The sequence below is a fragment of the Bombina bombina genome, chromosome 5 (genome assembly GCF_027579735.1).
Source record: "Bombina bombina isolate aBomBom1 chromosome 5, aBomBom1.pri, whole genome shotgun sequence".
Classification (NCBI taxonomy): domain Eukaryota; kingdom Metazoa; phylum Chordata; class Amphibia; order Anura; family Bombinatoridae; genus Bombina; species Bombina bombina.
In genome coordinates this window covers 243,619,652-243,643,735 of record NC_069503.1, presented here as the reverse complement: position 1 = coordinate 243,643,735, position 24,084 = coordinate 243,619,652, and the positions used below count along the sequence as shown (strand labels likewise).

The window sequence follows — 24,084 nt, the reverse complement described above, 5'->3', positions numbered from 1 at the left end:
CAGGTTCTTCTGTATGAAAATATTATGTCTATATGTTGCTGCTCTACTATCAATTCCAACTGTCATCCTTAAAAAGACTGATAAAAAAAGTGATAACATGGTACAAAAATAAGGAAGTATCCTAAATTTGAGAGTGGTCTAAAGGTAAACCGAGTGTCTAGTGGTATATTGTTAAAGGGACAGTCTAGACCCAATGCATAATTTTGATTAGTTATTGCTACATAGCAGAGAAGCATCCTGCAACTGGTGCCACATCTATAGCTTGTAAGATGTACATGAAATATTTAAATATTCCTAGTTTGTTAGGAGCTGAAGATGGCCACCAAGCCCCGCCTACCTTTTGCGTGTATATTTTGGTATGTAAAATTTCTCCAATCACGACTGACTCATGAATAAATTTCCTACTCACACATGCTGATTTGTGCATGTGCAATTTGAAATAGCTAAATATATTAAACATGTACTGCTAAAGTGGCATACAAGAAAACAGCTAACTAGACCAGAAGAAACCTGTGGGCGGAGCTTGGCGGCTAATTTCAGCTGCTAGCAAATGATTATTCAAAAGTTTAATGTACTACTTACAAGTTTATATATGTAGTACCTGTTGCAAGATGCTTGTCTGGTATGTAACAATATATAATAAAGATTAAGTATGGGGTCTAGACTGTCCCTTTAAAAACTTATGGGAATTTACTAGCAATATGAAGTAAACAAAATGTAGCACATGCAAATATAAAGAAGTTACATTAAAAAGAATGAAGAATACTATATGATTTACTACTGTAATTCAGGAAGCTAAGCTATTACATTGCCAGAAAATATGATAATGCAATTTCTTTGTGAGGTCTGAGCTGGCACATTCTATTTTTCCTACATTAGTGTGAGGAGCATGCTATCAATTATTTTTAAATGTGTTTGTTTTTTCTTAACTATAGCAAGTTGGAAAATGAAGATCATATGACTTTTGACAAGTTAGGCTAAAATTCATTGCAATTACATCCTTTGTCAAGAGCTGAAATGGTTTACTTCTACTGGCAAGTTGGGTGATATTTTACAAAGCCGATTTGAACTAACTTGCAATGGATGAAACCTTTGCTGTAGGAAAAAAAACGTTTAAACTATGTGTGAATTTACAAAATGTAGTAATAAATTCCTTTTTGTTTTAATTGGAATGACTGAATTAGAGTGGTTTATGGAATAAGCATTGTACTGTAGAAAGGAAACCCTATAAAAAAAAATGTTCTTTAAAATATTATTATAATTTATTTGTATCACACCATCAAATTTGATTAATATTATTATTATTATACTTTATTTATGAAGCGCCAACAGATTCTGCAGCGCTGTCCATGGGTACAATTCATTTAAATAACACAATGATATAAAACTTGTAAGAGACAAGACAAAATTTGACAGATACAGGAAGAGTTGAGGGCCCTTAGAATCTAGAAGAGTAGGAAGTTGAGAAACAGGAGGTGTGGAATAGAACTGGGTACATAAGTAGGGTTTTACAATGATAGATTGGTGGCAAGGTACAGATACATATCAGACTGAACAAGGATTGCCCTGATCCGGAGAGCTTACAGTCTACAGGTTAAGGGTTGGGTGACATTACATTTATGGTAGCTTAGCTGCAGCAGTTCAAGATGAATTTTGTTTAGGATGAAGAGAAACAATTGGATGACAGATAGTAGCCTCTCTTTCTTGTAGATACATTACCATTTGGGACTTTCAGCTTGCTCAGTTGGGAAATATTTATGTGAACATCAACAAGACAGAGAATAGATGTATGCTTATTTTTAGCTAAAAGCCGCATCCTGTATTATAAAGTATGTTGGCAAGATTTTTCAATTAAACAAATAGGGATCAAAGAGGGTTTGTAAAGGTTGAAGTTAATGGACTTTTTGTCTTCTTCCAACATCACCTACTATGTTACTTGCATATCAAAATCTCAAAGTGCAGTTGGACAGGGTTCCCAATTATGAAACCTGTAATCCAGCCATCATCACAACTAGGGAGCAGCATTGATGCACAAGCAGCAGCAACCAATAGTGCACAAGCAGGGGCTCTTAATCACCCTGGTCAGATTAGTCTGGAGTGATTTTAAGATGCAAGCTCATAGAGACTGCTGCTTCTTAACTATTGGCTGGAGGCTCACTTGTGTGAGTTGTGCACAACATGAGCTCCAAGGCTGTATCTGCATCTTCATAAATGGAGCCCACAATGTGTGGTGAGTTTTCTCATTCTGACAACTGGAAGAGCACATGGCATATATATGTCCCGGATTAGCTTTAGTAGAGGTTATATAAAAGAACTGCAAAACAAAGATATAGGCAACATAATGACCGTTGCTAGCCTTGTGCTGATTTATCAAGATCCGTATAGAGCTTGATGTCCCTGTTTCTGCACGAGTCTTCAGGCTCACTGGAAACAGAAGTTATGAAGCAGTGGTCTAAAGATGATCGGGTTGACTGACACTCCCTGCTAGCAGCTGATTGGCCGCAAATCTACACAAGAACTGCTGGTGCAAAGATAAATACTGACAGAGTATGCTGTCAGCATTTATCGATAGAATCCCAAAGGTAGAGGGAGAAACTTTCAATCTCACTTTCCTGGAAGGTGGTGAAACTGTATGCAAACTTTGTGTAGATTTGATAAAGTCAGTTCAGGGTGTATATAAACTATTTTTTCAGTATATGGTCATGTGTGTGTATATATGTGTACACACACACATACATATACATACAGGGCTAAAAATTTTCACTCACCCACTAGCCATTGGCGAGTGGAAATTTAACAGTGGTGAGTGAAAGTTAGTGAGTGAATGCTGAATCAAGTTTCTCACTGTCCAAAGTCCCACCAGACTTTGTTGTAAGTAGCAAAGTTGTATTTGCAAAATGTACACTTTTATTTCAGCACTGACAAACACACATTTTGGGCTATGTATTAAAAATATTATCTAAAGAGATATTATCTATCCATGAAAGGGGAAGGATATGTTTTTCCTCTAGGGCTGTGGGGACCCTATTATTGTTTAGACTGTTACTTCTGGAAGGGTAAACAGGTACAGAGAGAGATTGGAGGGTAAAAAAGAGAAAAGAGGGTAAAAAGAGAGACTGAAGACAGGAGATAGTGATGATATTATATTTTTCAATATTATATATAATTAGGGTGACCATATTGCCGCTTTAAAAAGGGACACATATGAAAAATACATATGTCAGGGCTGTTTAAAGAAATTTTTTCAATAATGTTCCATTATAAAAACCCTGACATATGTATTTTTCATATGTGTCCCTTTTTAAAGCGGCAATATGGTCACCCTATATATAATATATCTGCTATGACCTTCCATGACTGTCAGCACTCTCTGCAATCTCTCAGTTCAAGAACTTGCATTTTCTATCCACCTGTTGTGTCTTCCCCAGAACCCCTAGTTGATATTGCTAACTGCTATGCACTTATTTTTGTTAATTTATTACTGTACGTAGAATTATGTAATTTGTTATGGTATAAAATAAAAGCATTATTAAAATGACTGTAGAATAAGGTGTTTCACAATGGCTTAACATATGCAAAGGGGGGGGTGGAGTAGTGGGTGTGGGCAAGATCAGAAGTGGCGAGTAACATTGTGGCCTGGCTAGTAGCTTAGGACTTGAAATTTTGAGATATATATATATATATATATATATACACAAAGATAGACAAAGTGCACTCCTAACTTCACTGGTAAAGCCTTGGGTGTAGCAAACAAAATGCACAATCCTGAAGAAAAAGCGCACTCCAAAGGATTTACTATAACGTCCACTTTAATGTGTTAACGTTTTCGAGCCTTAGCAGCTCATCCTCATTCTTGATAAAGCTCCATAAGGGAGTGAAACGCGTTGAAGTGAGAGGACCTTGCACCAGAGTTCTACCAATATCTGACAACCTGGGTTGATTTTTATTTAACAACAAAAAATTGGAACTGTTCCTGGAAACAGAATACCTGTCGGATGAAAATAACCTGCGTGCCCAAGCACTAAGAGCAGGTTACTACAAGATAAGGGATTTGTCCTAAGGATCTCCAATACTGGCGGTATCCGAACTCAATTTATTTGAACAAGCTAACAGCTGCAAGTGGTAACTACCTAAGAGTATCTCCGGGAGAGTGATTGACACCTGTGGGCGGCCTCTGTGGATAACCAGCGTGACGTCAGACGGCTTCACAGGACAGAGACTAGCCACGGAAGAGACACAGCACACCTCACGGCTTTGGATACCGGACAAGAAAGGTATGTTACCACAAGAAGATAAATAAAATACTGCCTGAAAATACTGTATATACAGGACGCTTATATAACACCCTGAATTTAATACTTTCTGGACTCAGAGGCACTACGGTGCCCTTTATAATTAATCTCTCACAGCACCGCTTCAATATTATAAACATTTTAACATTCTAACATTAGAATGGAGAGGAACTTTCCTAGATAAGAATATAACCAAGTTTATTCAACATTGTTTTTATATACAAGGCTGCTACAACTTTTAACGTTATAACAATTGTAAAATATTGATACATTTTATATTCCAAACGATTGTGTATGATTGTGTATTTTTGCTGACTTTTGATGTTGTTGGTTGGATCCCCAATACAATAGAGAGACGTCTCTAACAATTGTTTCATACAAGTGTCTTTGTATAAATGTGAAAAATTCAATTTTTAATTTTTATTTTCATTAAAAGCTTTTAAACGCTCAGAGTGTATGTAAAATCACTTAGAACCTATTTGTTACCATTTAATACACCACATATATTATTATAAGTATAGCAGTATAACAATACACAGAAATACCCCTAAGATCTTCAGCTTTTAGCGCCCTTACTACCCCTCCTTTTTTTTTTTTTTCAGCTCATCCTCAGACAGACAGAAATTGAACAGTTACACTTACCACCGTGACTTTATACACAACACATCTAGGTGTCACGCTCTACACGTTGGAACCTCCCCAAAGTGGGAGTAATCAGCTGTATCAACGTAACACTGAATTGCTAAAACACCAAAAATAGTGATATATAACATTTTTACCAACTATAATGCCAATACTAACACAGTGCAGTAAACAGACTCAAGCGGAGACAAACATGTAGAACATTCGTGATACTAGTCTGTTTACTGCACTGGTGTTTTAGCAATTCAGTGGTACGTTGACACGGCTGACTACTCCCACTTTGGGGAGGGTCCAACGTGTAGAGCGTGACGCCTAGATGTGTTGTGTATAAAGTCACGGTGGTTGTAAGTGTAACTGTTCAATTTTTTTCTGTCTGAGGACAAGCTGCTAAGGCTCGAAACCATTAACACATTAAAGTGGAAGTTATAGTAAGTCCTTTGGAGTGCGCTTTGTCTTCAGGATTATATATATATATATATATATATATACACATATATATATACAAGAGACTCAACATTACCCTATTCCAAGTATTTGATGTAGGAAAATTCAATCGGAGCTCCTTTTCTATGACATTCCAATCCAATAGAACAGCTTTCTGTATGAAAGCCAGATGCTAACTTATTAAGTGGCTAAATAATTCAATCACAATGGACACAAGTGAAAACCGTAAGAAACAAGCTGTTTGCTGGAGTTTTCCCAGATTACATAGAATCAAAAAGCATTTATAAAAAATAAAAACATAGTTATCCATTCAAAATTGATGATGATTGGTTATTTTTCTTGATTATTTATTTTAGTAAACATTAAAACTTTAAACTACTAAGCTGCAATCATAAACAAAGATGTAGATGATTATATTTTATTTGTGTATATGTTTTATAGTTTCGTAGCTTGATTTGTGTAATGCTGATAACTTTTTATCAACCCCTTCACTACCGGGACTTTCATCGAAAAACTTTTCCAAAATACTAAAGAATTTTGTAGCATTTTTGCTATCACTCCATTTAAATGGAAATAGAGCCTTGCTTTTTTTTCTATTTACCTGTCAAAACTATATTTTATATTTATTTTAAGTAGACAAACCAAGGTATTGATCTAGGCCAATTTTGGTATATTTCATGACAAAATTTCACCACCAAATGTGATCATATAATTCTTTTTTACTTTTTCACAAACTTTACGTTTGTCACTATAATTATTTTTCATACCACTTATGCAATTATGACACAAATGGTTGTAAAAGCTTCTCTGGGATCCCCTTTGTTCAGAAATAGCAGACATACATGGCTTTGCAATTGGTTTTTGGTAATTAGAAGGCCGCTAATTGCAGCTGTGCACCACACTTCTATTATTCCCGACAGTGAAGGGGTTAATTAGGTAGCTTGTAAGGTGAATTTTAGCTTTAGTGTAGAGATGATTGTTACATACGGTGACACACACAGTGTCACTGTCTGTAACGATCTGGCATCTCCCTTCATATGGAAGCGAAGCACTAATTGCGCTCCAGTTCTATATGCAGGCAGATGTGGAGCTCAGGTACATAGCTGAGACTTTCTGCAGCACATACACATATATATATATATACTGTATGTCATGCAGTACGATAAGCAAAGTACCGTACAAGGTATATATACGTCGGATTGGGCTTAAACTAGGGGGTTAAACTAGGAAACAATTGTGTATATTACAATATTAACTTTGCATAGTAAATAAATAAAACCAATTCAAAAAGTCAGGTGAAACAGGACTAAAAGAGGATAAGAATCTTGCATTAAAAAAGTATGCAAAGACATATGGGAAATGTAGTTTCTGATGGACTTTTTTTATATAGCTTGTAACGGTAGTTTCTGCAAGTAAAGAGTAGTCTCAGGGCCGGATGACCTAAAGCTTCATGCGCTGGAGAGATTATCTTAGAAGTTTTGTCAGAACTACGAGGTGTCTTAAAGAATTTTGAGAGAATTTTGGAGAGGTAAATTTTAGGATGAGGCCATTTTATCTTGATAAACACAATGTAGCCAGCACTGTGAAGTGTGTGAATAAAAAAATTAGAAATGTATCAATTTAAAAACATAAAGTAGCAGTAGTTTGTAAATTGATATAATAAATTTCTACATTTTTTTATTCATACACCTTGCAGTGTTGGCTACAGTGGGGCATATGTATCAAGCTCCGTATGGAGCTTGATGCCCCGTGTTTCTGGCGAGCCTGTAGGCTCGCCAGAAACAGCAATTATGAAGCAGCGGTCACAAAGACCGCTGCTCCATAACCTGTCCGCCTACTCTGAGCAGGCGGACAGACATCACCGGAAATCAACCCGATCGGGTTGATTGACACCCCTCTGCTGGCGGCCCATTGGCCGCGAGTCTGCAGGGGGCGGCGTTGCACCAGCAGCTCTTGTGAGCTGCTGGTGCAATGCTGAATACGGCGAGCGTATTGCTCGCCGTATTAAGCGAGGTCTGTCGGACCTGATCCGCACTGTCGGATCAGGTCCGACAGACCTTCATAACTAGAGGCCATTGTGTGTATTGTGGTGAAGTAGACGTGTGATCACCTGCAGTAACAAACAATCCGGGTCCCAGAAGAGCCTCGTTTTGAATAAAGGACATTTTTCCTCTTCACAGGAGCTGGTAACAGCCGTGTAGCTCAGTGAGTGTATTGGCATTTTATCTTGCTATGGGCAAGATTACAAGTATTGCACTTATGAAAGCAGATGCACAATAATCAATATTGCAGGACCGCACTACCATTAGCTTGCAACTGATATTAAAGCACGCTAACCAGAGAAAGATTAGCATGGCTGACTACGCTCTAGTGCAAGCATTACTTTCAATGGATATCACGACTGCGCTAATTTGCTCTGGTATTACAAGTTGAAAGTTATAGTTTGCACTCAAGTGAAAGCCAAAACTGAGCTAGTTTTTTTTTAACATAGCTTGTGACCTGAAGTTAACTGTAAGGGTTAAAAAAAAGTTGCACAAAACACATCCAGAAAACATTAAAATGAACTATTTACACAAACTGTATGTACACTTTTTTAGTAGAAATATAATTTAATTATTAATATAAAATATAAAGGATATGGCAAAGTGTTTGATTGGGAAGGGCTCCAATGTGTGTGCGTGTATATGTGTATATATATATATATATATATATATATATATATATATATATATATATATATAATGTCTAAATATGTTTGTGTATGTATGTGTGTGTATATATATATATATATATATATATATATAATAAAAATAGAATTTTCTTCTATGTGAAAAATATTGTAATGTAAAATATTCATAACTCCCTTCAGGTTTAGCGCAGTTGGTCTAATGCAGTGTTTACTTAGCGAGTGAGCGATAACTGAAGTTAGTACGGCTGCGGTATCCAAAATCCTGACTTTTGCTTGCACGCTAACTTTTTACTTTCAACTTGTATTACGCACGCTAACCCGCTTGCGTTCATTTTTACTTTGAGAGCAGTTAGTGCACCAGTGAAATGTGATTTAGCTCACCACTTGTAATCTGGCCTTATGTGGTGTTCTGGATGACACATGCATTGGAAGATAATGCTCAGACATAGCCCCAAAAGGTTTTGCGTTATTTATCTTCATGCCAGAGAGTTTTTGATCATCAGGCTCTCAGTGTGAAGTTATAAGAAACCATGGTAAAGCCATGAAAGCCATGTGAAACCTGGTATATGTATTTATTGTTGCTCTTGAGTGCAACACATAACTTACAAAACCTGATATATTTATTTATTGTTGTGCTCGAGCACAACACATAACTTACAACATCAAGCAAAACCTGGTATATGTATTTATTGTTGCTCTTGAGTGCAACACATAACTTACAACTTACATGGTAATGCTAAACCTGGTATATTTATTTATTGATATGCTCGAGCACAACACATAACTTACAACTTACAAGGTCATGCTAAACCTGGTATATTTATTTATTGATGTGCTCGAGCACAACACATAACTTACAACGTCAAGCGAAACCTGGTATATTTATTTATTGTTGCTCTTGAGTGCAACACATAACTTACAACCTACAAAGCCATGCAAAACCTGATATATTTATGTATTGTTGTGCCTGAGCACAACAGATAACTTACAACTTACAAAGCCATGCAAAACCTGGTATATTTATTTATTAGTTGCGCTAGAACACAATAGATAACTTACAAAGCCATGTAAAACCAGGTATATTTTTTATTGTTGGGCTCGAGTGCAACAATAAATAAATATACCAGGTTTTACATGGCTTTGTAAGTTGTAAATTATCTGTTGTGCTTGAACATAACACATAGCTTACAACTTGTACAATGAGTCATGTGAGCGCGGCTGCATTACCCATTGAAAGTTTAGGGTGTTAGCTGCGCTAAACATTCTCTGGTAATTCTGTTTTACCATTGACTTGCAATACCAGATTGCATCCTAATCTTAAAAACTGTCCTACGATATTGATGTTGCACCCTGTCATCAGTAGCGCTCCACTTGTAATCTTGGCCTTTGTTTTTTTTCCTTAACACAAAAAAAGTTTAAGTTAACATGAGAAAATATTATGTATATAAAATCTGAAATTCATTGTAAGAATAATGTTTTAAAGAAAATCTAAATCAAATCTAAAAACCTTTAAAAAAAAAAAGAAGCATATAATATAAAAATACAATGTTATATAAATAGATGCCTTATAGTCCTGGACAAATGTTTTTCTGCACAGTTTCATACTACAAACAAATATATTCTTCTTCATTCTATTTACACACAGATAATGCAGTAAACAAATATGCAAATATTTTGTTTTACGTCTATTTGTTTGCAATATAAGCACTCTTCACAAAATGCCTGCAGTGGTCAAGTCTAGTGGGAGTGCATGGGAATGGAGTTCCTGCACTTTTTTTGCAGGACGAACTAAGTTCCCTCTGGGTAGAGAACATAAACGCTTCAGTAAACACTGCTTGTTAAAGGGATAGTGAGATCCTCTAGTAATGGGCAGTAACACTTCCTACAATACACTTAATGCAAGCCTGTCAGTGGTCCTGCTGTGTGATGACCCTGCTCTTTGTGGAACACATAGTGCTTACATTTCTGTGTGGCTTTCTCTGGGGTTATTTAACTCCCCTCAGCAGAAATAGGACTATTGCACCTTAAGGGGGTGAGATTCTGTGATAGAGGAGTCTCAGGCCCAAAGGTAACCATTCAACCCTTTATTGGTTTTAATTTGCTTTTATTAACCAAATTGTATAGATTACATACTCATAAATATGGTGTGTGTGTGTGTGTGTGTGTGTGTGTGTGTGTGTGTGTGTGTGTGTATAAAACAATTTTAATTGTGAGGGGTGGTAGTCTTGGTGAGTTCCCACACTTTTTTTTTTGTAGGACTTGACCCTTGATTCCCTGTATGTGATAATGAGGCTTATCAAATATAAAAAGGTTCTGTTTGAAGAAAGAAAAAAGTGTATTACTTTAATACATTATAGCTGGTAAAAATTGCTTCATTATGGGAGTGAGAGAGCATTTTAAACTTGGAGTCAGCTGCAAATAATTAGATGCACGTTTGAAAATAACAGCAGTTCTGTCTACATAAGTAAATTATTTTGAATAGTGTTGTTTGAAGATTCTTTATCTTCATTTCCTCAGAGGGTACTCTTGGTCAGATTCAAGAAGACACCTTTCTGCCTTAAGTTGCACCAAAGTCTTAATTGGATGGTAAACACTTTGAGATTGTAAACTAAACTATTTATGTGTAATAAAAAATAATTGTTTCTCACCTTTTCCTGTAATATAACTTTTGAAATTGTAGGATTTCCAATTTTCCTGAGTTACTACAAAATAATGGTTCTGCTATGTTAAAAACTAGGTTTCCCTTATCTAATCAATTCTGCTGAGGACAGTTAGGGACAGATAATTTATGCAACCTATGGCTATGTGTGTAATATAGCGATGTTAAAGGACTTTAATAGTTAACAGTGCTATAATCCACACACAGCCACTGTAAATGTGCAGAATATATAAATAAAGTAGATGCCGGTAGCAGGGGGGTTACTTAATAATTGCCCCAGTTAATGTTGTAATAAGTAAATATAAAACCTTTTCCTGATATGTATGATAAGTGGTTAAGTAGTTTCTATAAATATCAGGAGGGTTTTATACAAGGGCTGCCTAAATGAAAAAAACACCACACTTCCCACACCAAGGGCTAGATTACAAGTGAGGTGCAAACGTTTTTTTCCCAAGCGATATCGTTTTTTTTGCAAAGCCATTTTCATTCCGCTGATATTACAAGTTGAGCGAAATCACAATTGTGCTAGCTCAATCGCAATTGCGCTAGCTCAATCGCAATTGCGCTAGCTCAATCGCCTTTTACCCTACAAACCTCACCACAATCTCAGAGCTGTGGTTATCTGTTTTCCAAAACAAAAAAAGTTGCGCAAAACTCTTCAAAAATATGTTTACTCATATTAACACTGTCTTATCAAAATTATTTTTAAAAAAATATTGCACAATTAAGTTTTAAAAGCTCAAAGGAGGGCTTTAACATTGAGACACATACATATACATTGCTATACATTGTATTTGTATGTGTGTACATATATATTAATGTATTTATATGTGTATATATGTATTTACAGTCGGATATACACATAAAAACATTAATATATATGTACACACATATAGACATATATATTTAAGTGCATTGTAGTCATTAAGTAGATGAAAACATAATAAAACATATTTATGAAATATTCAGCTATGATAAAGATTTTAAATATGTATTTACTGTAAATATTTGACATTTGCTAATAAGAATTTGCTATGTTGTTTGCTATGTTGTTTCTCTCCATTGATTTCTATGGGGGAATACATGCACAGGAAAACTCGTTAGTTTTTTCACGCTATTCGGGTTACCGATTGCGCCAAATAAGTGTTTTTGCAACTTGTAATAGGAACGCAACCTGACTAGCGGAAATCGGTCACAAAAAAATACCGCCCACTTGTAATCTAGCCCCATTTATTTTTTTGCGTGGACCTCAGCACCACTGAGCAGAGAAAAATAAATGTGATAATGTAGTGATAAAAAATATTTTTTATTATTTTTTTTTTTCACTCAAATGAATAATTCTCCAGCTAATTCAACCATACATTGATAATGTAATGTAGAAATGTACCCATATAATAACGCTCTGTAATGTACAGCTGGAAGATTTATAAAGATCTGAGATGTCACCTAAAACCAATATGTGTTTGCCAACTTTATTACTTTACAACAAGAATGATTCATTCCTGACATTCCAAGGTCATAATTTCAGTTAACTTGCATGTGAAATGAATAGTAAAAATGTGTCTCTTTTCCAACTGTGCACAGCATTTTTATGCAGTTATGTTGGTTCCAAGCCAGGTACCATATCACATTTCTACTACAAACTTAACAAGTGACTGCAACAGCAAATAATCTGCATAAACTTTTATGGAGATCTTTATCATTACTGCCAGTATACAAATGTAATGTGATCTAACAACTAATTGTCATTTGATAAGATGTGACATTCAAATAATATATTGAGAGCATTACAATTTAAATGGCAATATCAATGACATAGGGGCTTTTTTGAGCATTATTTTGCAATGTAGGTGTCTCTCACATAGGGAGATAAACAACTGTCAAGAAAAAAAATGCCTTTTGAACAGTCTTTGAGGGACCTCGCGGTACTGACGAGACATATTAGATCATCTCGCCATCGCAGAGAGGTTTAGATCTTCAGGCCCATAGTATTTGTATAACAATTTTATGCTATAAATTAAAATAAATTGAATATAACAAAATTATTTATAACTTGGACATCACAATTTTAGCAGCCTTAGCTTAAAAGGACAGGAAACTCAAAATTAACCTTCAATTTAAATAGAGCAAGAAATCTGAAATCCAGTTTACTTGTTATCAAATTTAATTTGTTCCGTTGGTATGCTTTGTTACACCTAGATAGGCTCACTCCTGCAAATTGCACATTATTTTTAGGTATATACAAATTAACCTATGTATTTATAAAATAAGATGTATTATTGTTAAAATATGCCTATTGTTGATGTATTCATCTGCAGCTGATTTATATTCCTTTTATTACATTTGGCTTGTTGACATTTATAACATATGTGTTTACTAAAATGACAATGTGGCTGTATTGTTTTATTTCAACTTTAATCTTTGTTTAATACTTTTCTTTCTTTGTTTTTCATTTTTAATATCAGAATTTCTATCTGGCAAGAAAAGGGAGCTCTGATTTGAAGGATATGAATGAAAAAAATAAGATCACTTTACTAGAGGTAGGTGCAATCTAGAGTTACAACAACAGAATCATTTTTAAGGACATGAACTTTCCCTCCTTTATGAGTTCATGTTGTAGTTATTTAAGTTTTGATTAATATATGACATTTATACACAATGAATTCCTGACTTAGAAATAAAATGTATGAAGGATAATTCTCCAATTCAGTCTTAATCTTGGGATCGGCGATTGTTTGCAGAGCTATACAAATAAATGAAAATAATAATAATATAGATACAGCAAAGAAAGAGATGTAAACAAATAAGTAAAGATTGAAATCACGCAATCGTTTATGCAATCGCATAATTCCAATGATGGGATCGGGTCAGGGGGGAGTGCCGATGATGCTAGGCGCACCCTCCAGCCTACAATCCCATTTAGCAAGCGGCTATGACTTCAAGACAGCCAAACGGCTAGGACGTTCCATGCCATCCTAAGGGCGCTAAAGCCCAGCGCAGTTAGGGGCAGTACAGAACGTCCTAAGGGCGGGAAGGGGTTAAACTACTGCCATATAATTATAAGGATCCTTACATTTTTACTTGTGTTGAAAAAGTAGTAGGGTAGATCATATATTAATATGCAAGACTATTAAGAAATATTTATACGAATGCTCACATAAATATAAAAGAATATAAAAGCATTTTTTGGGGGGTGAGTAGGGCAACAATATAAAAGAGGGTAATGCAGGCACCAGAAGCAAGTGCAATTAAAAAGTCCATAGTTTACTGGGTAGTACATTAAATAGTACCTTTACATAGCAATTCTCATGGCCAAACAGACATAAGATCTGACGCATTTCCTACGCCCTAACCACACTTCTTTCTTAACAAATACAATATCAGTAATTGAGCACTGCATCGCAAAAGATCATCATACAAAATAGATATTTTGGCCGCCATTTATGAAACTATTTCAGTGCATGATAGCTCATGAGAGCCTGCAACTGAAATTTAACAAGCACCAGCGTTACAGCTTTCAGCTTCTTAGCCTCTCCGCAATCTCAGAGGCTGGGGTTCTCACAGAACCCAGACTTATTTATCTGGGATGACCTGGGGAGGGTTAACAAAAGTGGTGACAGTGTAATATATGAAGCCACTTGTCACAGAATCCGCTGCCCTCCACGGGGGCAGGAAAGTGCAAGCATTTGCTCATGTAATGTTAAATTACTGCAGCTGATGCTGTGAGGTCCAGAAGGTGTGCAGATCGGTTTCCTGTCTAGGAACCTTGTCAGCACGAAACCAAATTAAATGGAGGCCTTTAAATGTATTAATGTCATTTTGTTAGCATATTTTGAAGGCAAGGGACATATTCATTGACAAGCTCATTTAGGACTAGATTACGATGGAGCACTATTTATTGATTCGCTCACGTGCTACTTGCGCTCGACTTTGGCTTTTTGCTCGCATTGGTTATCGTGCATAATACAAGTGGAAAGTTTTCACTTACGCGCTAACCCGAAGCGCACAAAAAGCTAAAGTTACAATAATCGCAACTTTAATTCTTAAAGAGACAGTCTAGTCAAAATTAACCTTTCATGATTTTGATAGGGCATGCAATTTTAAACAATGTTCCATTTTACTTTATAATCATATTTGCTTTGGTATTCTTGGTATTCTTTGTTGAAAGCTAAACTTAGGTAGGCTCATATGCTAATTTCTAGGCTATTGAAGGCAGCCTCTTATCTCAGTGCATTTGAACAGGGTTTTTTTTTACCTATGAGTCAGCACTGATTGGCTAAAATGCAAGTCTGTCAAAAGCACTGAAATAAGGGGGAAGTCTGCAAAGGCTTGGATACAAGGTAATCAAAGAGGTAAAACATATATTAATATAACCATGATGGTCATGCAAAGCTGGGGAATGTGTAATAAAGGAATTATCTATCATTTTAAACAATACAAATTCTGGAGTAGACTGTCCCTTATTGGCCAAATGTGTTAACTAACTCTTCCAGTTTTGCTTTCATTCTTAGCTGAGATCTTGTGAGCAAGTGCTGGACTTTTTTTATGAGTGTGTAACATTGTTTCTACAATTAACCATTTGGACCTGCACCCAGGCAGGCCCGGGGTTAACTGCCTGTGACTCTGCAGGTAGTGCAGCTTTATGTGAGTGCGATAGCAACCAAAGCTGAGCCTGTTTGTGGGTCATGGGATGTGTACCCGGTCCGGTCTGGATGTGCTGTCCTCTCTCCTTAATTTGCTTGCGCCCATTGGTGATTACATAAGTCTGTGAACCCTGACTTGTTCCCAGTTTGTTTATTAGCTTGCATTTGTGTGTGTGGCTGCAGTTGTGTGGCTGTATTAGGGACTCAGGTGCTAGGAAGAGACCTTGACGTGGTACCTGAGCTTGTCCCATTTGGCCAAATGTGGTAACTAACTCTTCCAGTTTTGCTTTTATTCTTAGCTGAGATCTTGTGAGCGAGTGCTGGACTTTTTTATGAGAGTGTAACATATTATAATATATATATATATATATATATATATATATATATATATATATATATATACACACACCGGTATATATATCAGGATAGCACTCTTCTATGCAAAAAAGTCTAATGTATAATATAACCAATTGCAGAATGCACGGGACTCGGGTGCACTCCAGATCCAGAACCCAGGAATAATCTATATAAATATTGAGGTCCCCTCACACAATCAAGTACCATATCAACATGAAGAAAACATGTGCAGAGCAAAGATATTCTAACAAAAAAAGTGACATTTAATCAACAATATTGATGCAAAATACATCATAGATGCAAAATATAAAAACACCCAGACAGGGCATTCTCAGTCCAAATATATAAAATTATTTCTACTTGGGACACCCAGTCAGGGTGTTTTTATATTTTGTATCTATGCTGCTTTTTTGGTATATGTTCACATTTATTGTTAATTAAATTTCACTTTTTTTGGATATCTTTGCTCTGCACATGTTTTGTTCTTGTTGATATAGTTCTTGATTGAGTGCAGGCACCTCAATATTTATATTTATCGGTTATTTGTAGAGCACCAACAGATTCTGCAGAGCTGAACAAACATATAAACATATATATATACACACACACATAAATATACACTACATGTTTAGACATGTATATGTATATATGCTAAAGCCCTTTGCAGTCTTTTTTTTTTTTTTGAGCACCTGAGACCTCATATCTTTTAACCCTTATAACTTTTTATTGCTATTTTTTCTCAATAATATTTCTTAGATAGTGTTATTATGAGTGTAACTGTACTTTTAATTATTATTTTTTTTATGTTTTTTGTGCAACTTTTTATTTGAGCATACAGTTAACCAGAGCTGGATTTGTGTTAAATTCAATTGTGTTTGAGCGAACGTGTTTACTTTCAACTTGTAATATGCACGCTACTTCCAACACACGCAAACTGGCGAGACAAACCCAATATTGACCGCACGCTACTGTTAGCACACCACTTGTAATCTAGCCCTTTGTATGTTTATCTCATACACCAATCAAGCAGTCACTGTGTAGAATTTCCCTGCTTCAAGGATCTGAGGGCGATAGGATCTACTCAACCAGTGGTGGCAGTGAAAAAAAGTTTTTTAGTGATATGAATATGAAGTATCTGTGCTTGTAATACAATGTGTATTAATGAATAAATAGAACATATTATTCTATGTGAAGAACATTGGAATGAAAAATAATAGCGCACTTGGGAACATGCAATCGGATGTTAGGGTTATTTCCACTTTTTTGCTCTATTGACTTCTATGGGGGGATACAGTAACCCGATATTCTAACTTTAGATTTTTGCACGCATTGGGTTAGCGCGCAAGTGAAAACTTTTTACTTTCAAGTTGTAATATGAGTGGTACCCGACTCACGCAAAAAGCTTACTTCTAGCAGAGTTAGCGCATGAGCAAGAGCGTTAAATACCACTTCACTTTGTTATCTGGCCCATATTTATTACAAAGTTTTGGGTATTATGTCCCTTTAAATAAAATAATAATACTGCTTAAAGAAATTATATTAATGTTGCATTGCAAATTCATTTAAAAAAATAACCATAACCACTTAACTATCAAACCCTGAGCTTGTTTATCACATTTAAAGCAGCTAATTTTCTCTGTTCTCTATAATATATGGGACCAGAACTGGTGGAAACACAATGAGGCTCATTTATCACGCTCCGTACGGAGCTTGAGGGCCTGTGTTTCTGGTGAGTCTACAAGACCGCTGCTCCATAACCCTGTCCGCCTGCTCTGATGAGGCGGACAGGAATCGCCACAATTCAACCCGATCGAGTACGATTGGGTTGATTGACACCTCCCTGCTGGCAGCCCATTGGCCACGAGTCTGTAGGGGGCGGCGTTGCACCAGCAGCTCTTGTGAGCTCCTGGTGCAATGCTGAATATGAAGAGCGTATTGCTCTCCGCATTCAGCGATGTTTGTCGGACCTGATCCGCACTGTCGGATCAGGTCCGACAGACACTTGATAATTCGGCCTCAATATATTTGTTGGCAAAAAAAATAAAAGAGAAATTATATATTTAGTTAAATTAGTTTAAGAATCTAAGAGATACATAAAACACAAAATTGTTATTTCATTATTCAGATAGGCAGGGCATACAATTTTTAAAAAGTTTCTAATTTTTTTGTTCTATTTAGATCTTTTGTTGAAAATCAGGTAGGTAGGCTCAGGAGAATGCACATTTCTAAAGAACTATATAACAGTTTTGCAAGATTACTTTTAACAATGATATTCATTTGCAAGGGCAGTTGATGGAAACTGTACTGTCTGCCAAGTAGTGATCCAGACACATGTACTTTACCCACCTAGGTTTGCTCTTCCACAAAGAATATGATGAAATTGTTTCTTCTACCTAAATCACAAAATAAAAAAATTAAGTTTCATGTCCCTTAACATTAAAAAAAATTTGCATTATTATATAAAATAAATATTATGCTACATGCACATTATTTTGTATATACTGTATATGACAAACAAATAGGAATTTCTCTGCATTGTTGATGTTGTAAATTTGCTTCCATATAAGATAAAGATTTTGCCTGCGAGACCTACAGTAAGTGTTACCATGGTAAAAATGAAAATGAATTGCATGTTTGCTAGAGCAATAATTTTGAGAGCATGTTCCCAGTGTCACAGCCTTTTCAGAGATTAATTTGCATCCCTCATTAAGTGCTCGTAATGCTCATCATTTGTAAACAAAACAGATAATGAAGACATGATAATTTGGCAGGTCCTGTTGCATGCAGAACTGCAAACACTTACCACAATGACCTTGGGAGATACATTAAATTGTCTTAATAGATAAACCAAAGTATATAAGATATTTTGTATTCTAACATAAATGTTAGCCTTCTAAAAAAAAAAAAAAAGAAGAAATGAAGCAGGTTACTTATAACTGCATTAAAGTGATATGAAACCCAACATTTTGCTTTCTTTCACAGTGCAAATAGAGCTTTGAATTTGCAAAAAACTTTCCAATTTAATTCTATGGTCTGATTTGCTTTGTTCTATTAATATCCTTTGCTGAAAAGCATACCTAGGCAGGTTTAAGAACAGCAATGCACTATTTGGAGCTAGCTGCTTCATCAAAGAATAGGGAAAGTCTACTCCAAAATGTTTATTGTTTAAAAAGATAGATAATCTCTTTATAAACCATTCCCCAGTTTTGCATAACCAACACAGTTATATTAATGCACTTTTTACCTCAGTGATAACCTTGTATCTAAGCCTCTGCAGACTGCCCCCTTATTTCAGTTCTTTTGACAGACTTGCATTTTAGCCAATCGGTGCTGACTCATAAATAAGTCCACAAAAGTGAGCCCAATGTAGATATGACACACATGAACTAGCATTGTCTAGCAGTGAAACATTTTCAAAATGCACAGAGATAATAGGCAGCCTTTAAGGGCTTAGAAATTAGCATAGGAACCTAACTAGGATTAGCTTTCAACAAAGAATACCAAGAGAACAAAGCAAATTTGATAATAAAAGTACATTGGAAAGTTGATTAAAATTGCCTGCCCTATCCGAATCTTGAAAGTTTAATTTTGACTAGACTGTCCCTTGTGGCTGGCTTGAGTCTATGGGGGCAATTTACCAAATGGCCCAACATCGCTGAATGCCGACAGCATACGCTGTCTGCATTTAACATTGGACAAGCAGTTCTGGTGAACTGCTTGTGCAATGCGCCCCCTGCTGATTCACAGCCAATCGGCCGCTAGCAGGGGGTGTCAATGACCCGATTGTATCTGATCAGGTTGATTGCTGTCCGCCGCCTCAATGGCAGCGGACTAGTTAAGGAGCAGCGTTCTTAAGATCGCTACTTCCAGTGAGCCTGAAGGATCGTGCGGAAACAGGGGCATCAGGGACCATAGTCACCAGTGATAAAGGGAATAGCAGATACAAGGAACAGTGTTTAACTTGCTTGTTCAGTTGAAGTTCTTAGATTAGGTTTATTTAAAAAAATAAAAAAAATAAAAATCAAGAAGTCCAACTATTTAGCTGAGAAGTTTCTATCATTAGCATGTGCTATAATATTATACTTAAACATGCCAACAAAATGCTACAGTCTGTTGAGCTTTAAGGGTTCATGATCAAATTTTCAGTACAGCCCATTTGGCCTGTGGTCTTGTTAAATCTTATCTCAGTAACATTAATTATATAATGAAATACAGAAAATCTGCACTTTATCACATCTAATAAAAGATAATGAACCAATCCACATGATTTGTAGTGATTGCAATGAAACATTACTACAATGTCTCTCTCTGCGCTTCTGTGTAATTAGCTTGTGTAGATTGTAAGCATGGGAGACTCTCTACCTGTAGTATAAAAGTACACCTACTACTAAGGTTTGCCTGATCCATGCAATTAATGAAGCCCTGGCTATTGTTACATGATATGTTGTTACTTTAAAAAGAATAGATAATAATAACATAAATAGAGTAGTTGGAATTATTAGAAATTTGCTTTATCATTTCTGTATACAGTATTACACAGTTACATTTTGGTGTTAGGTATCAATCACACATCATTTTGAGTCCTTGTACTTTGTATAACTGTAGTTTATAAAAACAAATCAAGCCCTTTGAAAAGCTTCACATACGTCTTGTTACTTAAATTAGGTTTGCTGACCTTCTCTGTTCTCATTCCAAGTATTCTGTTTTCTATACAGAGTTATGGCCAAAATGACACGCTATACAGTGAATTGGTCTAATCAAAGCTTTGCACAGTGGTAGGGGACTCCCCCTTTTCCTTTTCATACTGAATCTTTCTAGTGTGTCATTTTTGACCTTTCTGTGAGTTTTCCATCGTAGTACATTTTCATTATGTTCCATTTATGTTCGTGTATCTTGTTTTTTTATTATTTGATGTCTGTCATTCTTTGTACCAAATTCACTTGCATTAGTGGACACTATAGAATGCTGGACAAAGTGCTGTATATGGAGATAGTTGGTGTTCAAAGGCTTTGGGGCTTACTGGAAGAAGTTTTGTTTATTATTCTTCCGAAAAATTATTGTGTAGTTGTAATTTTGTAAAGCAAACAGCAAAACGGACAGCACAGTACATTTATTATAAGGTAAGTACCAATGCTATGGGCTTTTTAATGTACACTGCCACCAATATCTACAGCTCTTTCAGCACATAAGCTTTTATTTTTTATTAAACACTATATTGCACAACTTAAAAAGAAAAGGCTGACATGAGGGAGGGGGGTGTAGACATTTGTGACAGTGTATAGATGATTAATTAAACATGGGCATATGGGAACATTTTTTAGATGATTAACAATTTAGACACACGCAGGTTTGCCACCCCTGATTTAAGCTCTCTATATCTTCAAGCCAGTACTAATAGATCTCACAGGTGCAGCTCTCCCAAACTCAATAAGGGAAGGCGCTAAATCTGAAAATCTTTGTAATCTTAGAGCTCCCTTCCTTAGAAAGTAAGGGAGAAAAGCAATAATTACTACAGACAGTGGGCCAGATTACAAGTGGACCTCTAAATATGGCTTTCATGAAAGCGATATTTGCGCTCTACTGTATAATACCTGCGCACCCTAATGTGCGCTGGTATTACAAGTTCACAACTTCCATAGGCTCCTTTGGGAGCTTCTTTCTCATGCCGTCAGAGACGGCATCAGAACTTCAGCGCAACGAGAGGAGGTAAGTAGCACAGCGATGGCAGCAAATATAAATATATATATGATTATATACATATACATTTACAGGGAGCACACACCAACTTTAGCCCCAAAATACTAGTGCTATAATTTTATTAAGAAATAAAGATGCTGCTCTCTTTATTATTTAATAACATACGACTGTATTTTGGGGCCATTTAGGACAAATTTATAAAATGAACCAGAGATTGCAGTAGCAATAACCATGCTCTTGTTATATACATTATTAGACATGCATATGTATGTATTTCTATGTTAAAGCTCTTTGTCTGCCTTTTTTTTCTAACACCTGAGACCTCATATCTTTCCGCCCATATAACTTTTTTGTGCAATATTTTTGAATACTTTTTATTACAGTGTTATTATGAGTGTAGCTGTACTTTTAAATGTATTTTTGATGTGTTATGTGACACTTTTTTTCTCGTGTACCAGTTAACCAGAGCTCTGAAGTCGCGGTAATCATTCTAGCATAAATCACGATTGCGCTCACGTATTTCATTTACTTTAAACTAGCGAAAAGAAGAAAAAAAAAAGGGAAAAATCTTACTCTCCACCTCTCTCTCTCCCTCCCCTCTACTCCTGCATTTAATTTTCCAACGATCTAATAATTTCCGATGGATTTGGGAATTCATTTCTTGCGATTGCATTAATTAATACTTCTGATTCTCTAAAGAGATATAGTAACCGTATTTGTTCCTCTTCAGATAATGCCTGAATAAACTTTTTCCATTTGCTGAAAAAATGTTTAACCTGTGATTCTGATTTAACCGCCGTGTCATATTGCTCAACTATCAATTGTCCTTTAATTTTATTAATACACTCCGTCAGATTCGGGCCTTTTTTTGCTTTCCATTGCTTCAGAATTAGGGATCTCCGTATCAAAATAACTGTATTTATAAATTTAAGATTGACCTGCATTCTGGGGGTTTGATACATAAAAAAATATCCTCTCTATCTAACTTGATCTCTTTCTTATTAATTTTGTTTAACCAATAATTAAGTTTGCACCAAAATTTTTGGATTTCTGGGCAACTCCAAATACAGTGGTCTAAATCTGCCAATGGCATGCTACATTTACCACATTTATTCACTGATGTTTTGTCCCATTTTGCTTTCATTGCTGGGGTAATATAGACTTTGTTCACAATTTTAATATGAGATTCTCTCCAAGCAACTGATAGAGTCGCTCTATCCACCAGATCAAAACTTTTTTGAAGTCTCTCTACTGGTTGGTGCCAACTTGACGCCAGTGCTCCTATTCTTGTTACCTCTTGAAACTTTTTAATTGTTTGATAAAAAAGGAGATGGAATGATTGCCTTGTTTATAAACATGTATTACTGTCTTCAAATTTTCCCATTTATCCTCTACATAGTCCTTGTTTATTTCGTCAAAGAAATGTCTTATTTGTAGATATGCATAGAATTCTTTATTTGAAATTCCAAATTCCCTTTTTATATCCTGAAAAGCTCTACAACCTTTGGTTTCATTATCTCTTAATTGATATACAAACATCAAGCCCTTTGTTTTCAAATTCTCAAATATTTTAGAGTCCATTGCAGGTGTAAATTTTGGATTCCCCATTATTGTAAAATATTTTGAATATCTAGGGTTAATTTTTAATATTTTTAATAATTTATACCATGCACAGATGTACAATTTCATTTAAACATTATGAGATCCTTACGTTTTGATAAAAATCGGTAGGTTTTGTAACAGAATTTTAAGGAATAATACCATTTTAATTAAATTAATGTTACCTGACAAAGTCAGTGGAAAGTTTGCCTATCTTGTCAAATCAAATCATTGAACATTTTTGTCCATATTTGAGGGTAGATTAATGCGTACCACTTGTCTGGATCTCTAGTCAATACAATACCTAAATATTTCAATGTTTCCTTTGCTTCTTTAAATGGGGGGATCCTATAACTATCTTTCTGTTTATATAGCCAAAAAATCTCCGACTAACTAATGTTAACTTTGTATCCCGAAAACTTACTAAATTTTTCTAATATCTGAATTAAGATGGGGATGTTTTTCTTTGTATCTTTTATAAAGACCAGCAGGTCATCTGCATATAGAAGTAGGGTGACTCTTCTTTTTCCTAGCCAGACCCCCTCAATTTCCTTCCTTAGAAGGATAGCAAGAGGCTCAATGGCTAGATTAAATAAGTAGGGCGATAGAGGTCACCCTTGTCTAGTCCATTTTTGGAGTATGAAACTAGGTGTCATGTTTCCATTTATTACAATAGTGGCCAATGGTTCTTTATAGATCAGCTGGACCAACCTGAGTAAGGAACCTGTAATCCCAAATTTTCCTATTGCTGTAAATAAATGATCCCACGTAATCATATCAAAAGCCTTTTCTGCGTCAATAGATGTAATTGCCACATCTGCTTGTTTTCTATTGACTTTCTTTTTAGCTTGATTCCAGTAATAGTTGATTATTAATTGTAGCTTCCTCAGGTTGGTCCTTATGTTTTAAAGAACTTTTCACTTTCTTCAGTCGGTGCGCAATAACGCTCATAAATATTTTATAGTCATTATTTAATAATGAGATAGGTCTGTATGACCCTCTCTCTTCTGGGTCCTTCTCTTTTTTAAGAACTAGTAAAATTGATGATGCCATAAAATATTT

The 24,084-nt window shown here is 35.6% G+C and overlaps 1 protein-coding gene across 1 annotated transcript in view; it reads left to right on the top strand.

Moving 5' to 3' along the window:
* APBB1IP (amyloid beta precursor protein binding family B member 1 interacting protein) overlaps window positions 1–24,084 on the top strand; it is a 352,897-nt gene that overhangs the window by 219,508 nt on the left and 109,305 nt on the right. Inside the window, exon 8 of the mRNA XM_053713908.1 lies at window positions 13,192–13,266. Coding sequence (XP_053569883.1) covers window positions 13,192–13,266 — 75 coding nt within the window. The remainder of the gene's footprint in view (window positions 1–13,191; window positions 13,267–24,084) is intronic.